The sequence below is a fragment of the Protomyctophum bolini genome (genome assembly GCF_963924005.1).
Source record: "Protomyctophum bolini genome assembly, chromosome: 17".
In the NCBI taxonomy this organism is placed as follows: Eukaryota; Metazoa; Chordata; class Actinopteri; order Myctophiformes; family Myctophidae; genus Protomyctophum; species Protomyctophum bolini.
The window spans coordinates 8,202,930-8,212,230 of record NC_137878.1 but is presented as its reverse complement, the minus strand read 5'-3'; the positions used below and the strand labels follow the sequence as shown (position 1 = coordinate 8,212,230).

Genomic DNA, 9,301 nt, shown 5'->3' with positions numbered 1-9,301 from the left:
GGCGGATGTGGCTGAAGCACAGCTGAGACGTCACGTGACAGGGGAGATAATGTGCTCGGTCGGTCGCGGTCTGCCCCGCCAGCCGCCATACTACTATAGAGCCCCCTTCAGGTACTGTATTATTATTAATTTATAAATAATAATAATAATAATAATAATAATAATAATAATGTCAAATAATAATAAATATGACATTTATTGCTTTGATGATTCATTCATTTAACAATAATGCAGCAATATGTCTAGACATAATTATTATTAGCCTAATAATAATAATAATAATAATAATAGCCTTAATAGTAGGCTATTATTATTATAATTATATTATATATTATTTCCTTTCCTTTATTCAGGTATTTATTTTCCAGCTACCTACAATGCCAATATCTGACCTGGCAAAAAGATAAAGATTCAGATCAGTATGAGGATAATAATAAAGCCAAGGTAACATAAGACAGTCAATGTTTAATATATTTTTCAGATGCTAATATGATTGGGCCATTGGATTTCATAAATTGGAGCATCTGGCAGGGCAACATACTCGCACACGTGCGTGCACTGTGCACGCAAGCACTGAGGACATACTGATATAGTGCTATATGAGGTTAATCTGAGAGCTGAAAGGCAGTGTGTCCCTTCAAGTGCAGGAGTAGGAGTGCAGTGAGCACACTAAATTACATCAATGACTCAAAATTGGGGACAGGTGCGATGTAAATGGGAATTGTGTGTGTGCGTGTGTGTGTGTGTGTGTGTGTGTGTGTGTGTGTGTGTGTGTGTGTGTGTGTGTGTGCGTGTGCGTGTGCGTGTGCGTGTGTGTGTGTGACTGCGTGTGTGTGCGTGTGTGTGCGTGTGTGTGTGTGTGTGTGTGCGCTCGCGCACGCACGGTGTACGGGGGTGAGGGTCACCATAACAAAAAAGCAATGATAATCATCATTACACGCCGACCACCATCATCCCAGGCATGGCATTTCAGGCGCCGCCATTACCATTATCATTATTATTATAGCTAATATTTCAATAATGAGGCTTTCCGTGGCCTCTCATTGGCCCCGGCAGAGGTATCGTCATGGTAACAGATGACAGAAAAAGAGCAAAGCCTTATTGAATTACCCTACAAAGCCATTCTGACCAAATGGGGCTTGAATATCGTCTCGTCTCAGGGAGAGATAGCGTGGCGATGCAACCTTTCTGCACAGAGTCTCTGCACACACTTATACGGTCTGGAGAGAACTGCAGAGGGATCATGATGAACAAGGGAGAATGCAGTAGCCATTCATTCCCAACCTGTGGGCCGTGAGGATATTGCTATGCCCCCCCCCCCCCCCCCAAAACATTGGCAAAACACAAATATTTTATTGATAACATTAATATAGAAATAAATGATGCAAAGAAAATTTATATTATTACTCTGTTTTCTTCATTAAAACCTTGAAAAATGTGAAGTGATACCAAGTGATGTGAAAAATGCATCGTGACAGTGATACCGAAATACAGCATAGGTGATTAAAGTATACTATGTTAGTTCCATTGATCAAATTAAGCCGCAACACAATCGATTGATTGATCATTAAACAAATCATTCTCTGAAGATGCACGTGGCCCACCCACCTGTAGGCTACAGACGCACACGTACGCTTTTGAGATTTTCAAATAGGCCCTGATGGGAACTTCAACCACTGGTATAGCTACTGAAATGAGGAAGAATACACAACACAAAATGACCTGATGTGAGCTTGTAGATCCTGTAGATCCTTGTAGATCCCCTGTTCCCCTCACTGTATATATATTCTTTTTCCCTTTTCGCTTCCTATATGATGAATTCCTGTTCTGTTCTTTAACTACATAGAAGTGTCTATTTGTTTGTCTCTAAATGTTTTGATGAATTGAACAATGTGGACACTGTTGTAAACAAGTGTAAGGCTTAATTGGGTCGTCCACTCACAGTTAACAGTCTTTGTATTGAGTTTGTGCTTTAAATGTACTGTAATTCTGCAAACTGTTAATAAAGATTTCAATCAATCAATCAATCAAATCAGATATTTTCGGGCATGCAACGTCCGCTGCACAATGAGTGCAACGCTCAACACTTTAAAGGACCACTTCACCACTTTTCAACCTATATCTTCATATAATAGGTCCTCACTAATAATCATGAAAAGAATGGTGCAATTTTTTTCTACTCGGTCTGTGTCTCATAGGATGGATGTGGGCAGTCCAGAAACCGTCTTCCAGTGACATCATCGATGGGGAATACAAGCTAATAAAAACTGCAGGCTTTCGAGTCCTGAAAAGTTGCAATGTGGAAATGGAAGCCATCGTTCTCACGATAATGAATTTTTGTAAAACAAACTTGTTTAAAAAAAAATCTGCCTATAATGATGATGTCACTGGAAGACTGTTTCTAAACTGCCCACATGCCCTCCTATGAGACACAGACTGAGTAGGAAAAAAATCGTGCCATTTTTCCATGATTATTAGTGAGGACCTATTATATGAAGATAGGTTGAAAAGTGGTGACGTGGTCCTTTAAACTGTGCAGACAGAGAACAGGACACAGGGAGCATTGAGTTCACGGCCATCATGTGCGTACTGTAGAGGGACACAGAGAGGGACACTGGCGGTGCGGATCGAGGCCTGCTGCTGGAGGCACAATAACACCCTGTCGCATGTGTCTCTCTGGTCACAATGGCGCCGATTCACAGACACTTAAGGCCAATCACGCCGCAATAAATCTTCGGCGCAATCGTGGCAGCACTTACACGGACCCGTTTACATGTTTTTATGTACCGTGTTAAAGCAAAGAGAGCACTTACATTTAGTATTAAAGGCTCAAATGTTTTACTTTCTCCTTTCCTCATGCATCGTTTACTCTAATAATACCCTGCAGAGCTTCCTCTAGTACCAGTCTAGTCTTAGACCTAGACCAACACTAGTCTTAACCAGTCTTGGTCCTTGACTCTCTTGTTATTAAAGAATTCCTATAGTCCATCCTCTTTAGTGCTGCACTAGTCCTATATACTAGTCCTTCCTCTAGTCCAGTGGTTTTCAACCTTTTTCATATGAAGGCCCATTATTCTTTCGGTATTTAAGCCACGGCACGGACCACCATTTGATGAAATTTAACATCTCAGGACCCAAAACGAAAGAATATGATCTTATACTGTTGGATACGATTTTGCCCACAATTCCATGCTGTATTGGGGGAGCGTATACTTTGGTCCGACATATCATTGGTTCGAAGGAGCATTGGTCCGACTCGGGATAGGGTTGGGGGTTATAGGTTTAGGTGTGCTGCCCCGTGCTTGTGGTTATGTTTTGGGTGAGGGTTTGGGGTTAGGTATAGTCAATCGGACCAATGGTATGTCGAACCAAAGTATAGTACCCGCTGTATTGATGTTGGTACAATTAGGAGAGATAACAGGCAAGCGTTGATCAAAATAACAATTCTTTATGTAGACTTCTTGTAAATTAAGTAATACAGATCTAGCACTAATCTAACTCTCAAGAGTTAAAATCTATAAAGGTCCATTTGGTTACCAACTCTCCATATAATTTTAGCTGGAGACCACCTAGCTGGATCCCCCTCAAGGACCACTGGTGGTCCCCGGACCACTGTTTGGTGATGGGTTATCACCGTTTTAGGTGTTAACTTATCACCTAAAACGGTGATAAGAGTTGATGCCATCATTAATCACAGTGACGTCCTTAAGGATTGACCCCGCCTCCCTGTGGTTTACCCAACTTCTAGACCAATCAGTGAACGGGGTGATATAGCTCCAGAGTGAAAAGACTTGTCTGATAGTAAAAACAGAGAGATGGGTCTGTGTCCGCGGTGATACAGTAGCTGATCATCACCGTGACTGACGTAATGGTGTAGTTTTCCAACCCTTTAAAAACTACACCGCGGTGATAAGCGATCACCAAAAACTGGAGTATGTATATGAGCCTTATAACTCTCAAGAGTTAAAGATCTATAAGGGTCCATTTGGTTACCAACTCTCCATCATTTAGCAGCTGGAGACCACCTGGATCCCCCTCAAGGACCACTGGTGGTCCCCGGACCACTGGTTGAAAACCACTGCCTTAGTCCTACACTAGTCTAGTTATTCACTTTGCAATGAATTGCACAAAATTATTTTCAGGTAAACAAATTCATAATCTTATTTTTTTTTGCCACTCCAGTCAGTTTCAGTCTGAGCTTTTCTCTCTCTGAGGAAATAACCATGATTCAGATGCTGCCATCTTGATAAGCAGAAATGGGGCATGGTTCCTTTTCCCAGCTATCTCAAACTGCGCTCTTCTACAGATTCTATCACAGACTTACATCGTGAGATGGTTTTGCACTGGTTTCTTGCATAATATGATGTCTTCTTTGTTTACATAAAAGAAAAGCAGTATAGCATCAGCAAGAATGATTCAAAATGTTGAGAAACATGAACGTGAATGAGTGAATCATTAGATGAAACTGTCCAAAAGAACCGAATGAAAAGTTATCTATACTCAATGTCTCGGCCTTTACCTGTAAAATAAAAACATTAAGCAAATACGTTGAAAGTCATCGGTCTCCCTTTATTCGTCTCCGAGATTGTCTATTTAAATGAAATTTGGATGGAATTTGTTCAAATTGAAATTGGCGTAGAAAACATGAATGCGTGATTAAAATATGTTTTTATAAGAGAAAGGATATAGATACTGTAACAGGATAGATTGCACATCACTGGCAGCATCGTTTAAAGGTGCGTTGGGCTCCTCATATAGAGTTTCCATCTACAACCCTTTCTTCCATGAAGATACATCATACTGTACTGTATTACACAATGAACCGTCTGCATGAATAAAATGGCAAAGTGTATAATAAATGACAGTGCAGGCTTTCAAATCAACATGATCATTCAGCTTTGCTTCATCCACATCTGATTCATGTCACAAGAAATGAGCACAATCATACAATCAGACATCAATCAGTGGTTTTCAACCCTTTTCACATCAAGCTCGGTATTGGAGCCATATGGACCACCATTTGATGGAGATTTTAGCCTCTCAGAACCAAGACTTGAATATTTACTATATTTACTACGTCGTTGTGGATCCAATTTTGTACATAATTCCATACTGTGTTGATGTGGTATATACCATAGCAGAGATAACAGGCACAACGATCAAAAATAACCACTGTTTTACGTTCTTTAATTGTGTATATAGACTAGACTTGAAAACGTAAGAAATGCAGATGTTTCACAATAGTTCAACTCTTTGAGAGCGTAAATAGTTCGCTGCAGGGCTTGGCTGTGTGAGTTGCTGCGCTGGAAAGAGGACCCGATCGTGGAGAACCGGACCCTAGTGGGAGAACCTGTGCATAGTACGCTCCCAATAGTTAAAAGATCTATTATTAAAAGGGTCTATTTGGTTACCAACTTTCCATCATTTAGCATGGGGACCACCCTGGAATACCCCTCAGGGACCACCGGAGGTCCTCCCCGGACGACTGGTTGAAAACCACATACATGAATGGTCTGCTTGCAAAAGTGTGTATGCTGTTCATTTTGTCTCTGTTAAAAAATTCAGTAGAAAATAAATGAAAAGAAAATCTTTATGAATCCATGCATCAGTGGAAATGTCACGAGACATATTTGAAATGAAACAATTACCCTCTTTCTAATTTCTAAAGAGCTGATATTGGAATAAAAAATACTAAAATGTAAATGGACCTATTTAGGGATAGTACTATAGACTATATGGCAGACATATGGGCAAGACAAACAGAAGAGATTTCTGACTAAACTATTATCTGAACCTTTCCTATATGCTGTGTATAGATATTAATTAATACATTTATATTGTTGAAAGCACAACGCACAGGTGAAAAGACAAAAAAAAGACAAAACAGTGATGACATTATCATTGTATCAAAACATACTGGCAAGTGCCACTATCCGCAAAAAGGCATTGATGGCATTCGCATAAATGCACAGAATCTCCTTCTGTAGTTCACACAATATGCCCATATATGGGCCCGACCGACTTGCACATATTGCTGAGGACGCGAGAGAGTCACTCGGTCCAGCGGATATATCCAAATAAATATAGATACATCTGAAAATCCCCATTTATCATGGAGTACCCTTTTGGCATCTATTTGACGTCATAGTACCGCACGGCATCGACTGACCTATAGACTCCATATTTGGTCATGCCCAGAACTCCTTATATGGGCATAAAAGGGCAGGGGATACACCGATATTATATAACCGGGTGGGGCACGTATTCCCAACTAGTGTTGTTTCCCAACTTGTATTGTTCCCGAGTATAGACCGGTGTTATATAGTTTCTCTAAAATATCAACCATATATAGAATTTCTGTACAGAAAATGAAATCTCATTCCCGCCATACTGTATATCCCCACCCAGCTATGCAATCGGCATGTGAAATATGACCAAAAGTGGTTCTCTATACGGGACACATTGTTGTTTTCTCTGCGAAATGTTGCCATATAAATAAAAACTGACGTGACTTGAACTTGAAAAAGGTTGTATATATATATATAGCTTGTTGGATTAATGGCCCCCCCAAAAGGTTCTTTATGGAAACCATTTCATAAACTTCTTTTATAATGAGAACACGCATGATTGTGGTCGGTCGCTCATGAGTCAAAACGACAGTGTTTGAACGCATAGTTGTCGCCGACGTGGTGGTGTGTGTTCTCGTATATCAAAAAAACAAAACCGCCCTCAAAGGAACTCGTCTGGAATGTGTCGCCCCCCCCCCCCCCCAATTCCAGTCTGTTAATCGGGGTGGATTTATTCGTGGGCCTATATGTATTTCTGTTGCTCCTCCTTCAGACCGGTAACAGTTTGAGTACTCATGTTCAACACTTTTAAAATAGTCATTCCCTCGTCTCTCTCCGAACGACCGACGTCTTTCCCCCCCTCCCCGTCTTCTCTCTCGTGCCGTCGGCGCGCAACGTGGTCGTCGTCCCCCTCTAGGCTCGTGTAGGAACAACCGGACCGCTTCTCTTTACCGGGCGAACCGTTCCGGTTCCGCTCGTGAGCGTGGCGGCCGCGGTACTGACAGTGCGCTGCGGACCGTCGCTCGCCCTGCCTGAGGACGTCCTCCTCCTGGCTGTGAAAGAACCGGAGGATGGTGTGCTTGGGGAGGTCCAGCTGCGCCGACAGCGTGTGGAGGGCCTCCTCGTCCGGGTCGAGACCCACGTCCTGCACGAAGCTCTGCAGGATCCCCAGGGCGTCCCGGGACATCGCCCTCAGCCCCTCCTCCTCCTCCTCCTCGCCTCTGACCGCCGCGTCCTCTCCCGCCGCGCTTTCGTCCTCCTTTTTCGCGACGCTCCACGCGCCGAGCCTCTTGCCGACTTCGCGACTCGCGTCGTCACCACTGCCGGCCTCATCGCTTACCGCTTCCCCGACACGTTCCATCGTGCCCTTGTTGTTGTTGTCCCTCGGCCCGGAGGAAGGAGCGCACATCTGGTCCCTGACCAAGCCGCCGCTCCTTTCTCCCCAGTCCTTGTTTTCCCCTTTCACGGTACTGATGCTGCCGCGGCTCCCCAGCTGCGCCCGCAGGTACCCCCAGCCCATCTCGCAGGACTCCGCCGGGGACGCCGCGTGTGGTTGCCGAGGAGACAGGTGAAGTCCTCCCACCCCCCCGGGCAGCAAGGGCTGGTTGGCCTGGGGCTGGTGTGGCAACGGAGAGTGGCGCTGGTACTGAGAGACAGAGAGAGAGAGAGAGAGAGAGAGAGAGTGAGACAGACAGGCAGAGAGAGAGATGAATCCATTAAGACCTGAGAACACATGTGTGACTGCGGCGTTAAGCCACAGACCCCCATGACTCAATGTAATATTAATACAAATGGAATAAGTGTATGCAGTATGTGTTATTGTGTTGCCCTCTCACCAGATTTCGTCGACTATAGAACTATGACGAGAAATGTCCGTCGACCTTTTTTTCCACTGACACAAATTAAATGAATGAAAACTAAGCTATGATGACTAAAACTATTGAGTAAATATATTGACAATTTTGTCAACAAACAAACAAACGTTAAATGTTAAACTAGTAGATAAGAGATCCAGTGAAACTATAAGACAAGTCATTTTTTTTTATGTTTGGTTGCATGCTGACGCGTTGTGAGCTTGTAGAACGTGTGAAATCACCATCAAGGCACCGCCACAATACATACGTTTGTTGACTAAAATGAACTGTAGATTTAGTCGAATAAAACATTATATTTAGTCAACTAAAAATAGCCTAAAGGTTGCATTGGCTATGCTACTTTCGCTTTTAACTCTCACATGGAACTCAGACCAGCCTCTCCTCTTTAGCGTATTTAAAAAGAACCTTTTTTGCTACTCACCAAAACAAAGGCGGGTTGTGTCATTAGAAAGCCTACTTTCCTTAGTGGACGCACGTATAAACGGTACTTTTTGGCCAGAAAGGGATTTCTTTTCAACGGAGGAAAAATATTCTCCACGAGGCAGTTATCTGGGCAATATCAGTAGAGGGCGCAGCGGAGTAACTAAAAGTATTTTTTTTCCGGTGGAAACAAAATCCCTTTTTGGCCAAAAAGTACCGTTTATACGTGTGGTGGGGGGCTCAGCCTCAGAGTGCGTCCACTAAGGAAAGTAAAGGCTTTCTAATGACACAACCCGCCTTTGTTTTGGTGAGTGTAGCAAAAACGTTCTTTTTATTTACGCTAAAGAGTCGAGGCCGGTCTGAGTTCCACGTGGGAGTTAAAAGCGAAAGTAGCGTATAGCCAATGCAAGGTGCAGAATCATAGAAGCATTGGCTATATGGACCAGAAACAGAACTTCATTCAAAAGACTAATAATAGGTGTAAGAGCCATGAATTGGAAATGATGTTTGGTCTATATGAAATGAGTGGGCTGTCACGGGTGATTAATGTGGATGATTGACAGGCAGAGGGGAGGACCTGTTTCATTGAATACTTCACCCATAGTTCACCTGTTTCACACACAGCGAGAGAGAGGGGGTGTGTGGGTATAGCCGCACTTTTGTTGACCGCTTTACGCTTATTTTGCTATATTTTTATTTACTCTACTTACGTTGGATCGCTGTATACCTACTTTGCTTTATGTTTGAGCACCGTTTAAGTTATGCACCTGGCTTTAATAAAACACCTTAAAAGCATTGTTTTGGACCCTGCAGCGAAGTCCTTTTGTTTGCGGAGCGCGTCTGACAACCTGGCCCATCCCATCGCCTCTCAGCGACTTATTTATCCCATTCTGACCGGGAACCCGTTTTGGTGTCGGCATCATGTTATGCTTTAGCTAT

The 9,301-nt window shown here is 43.0% G+C and overlaps 1 protein-coding gene across 1 annotated transcript in view; it reads right to left on the bottom strand.

Annotated features, from left to right (window-relative positions):
• Window positions 1–6,810: 6,810 nt before the first annotated feature.
• The window catches only part of satb1a (SATB homeobox 1a), a gene marked incomplete at both ends in the record, with an annotated part of 25,747 nt that continues 23,256 nt past the window's right edge, over window positions 6,811–9,301 (bottom strand). The window contains one exon of the mRNA XM_080787059.1: window positions 6,811–7,713. Within this exon, the coding sequence (XP_080643185.1) occupies window positions 6,811–7,713 (903 nt within the window). The remainder of the gene's footprint in view (window positions 7,714–9,301) is intronic.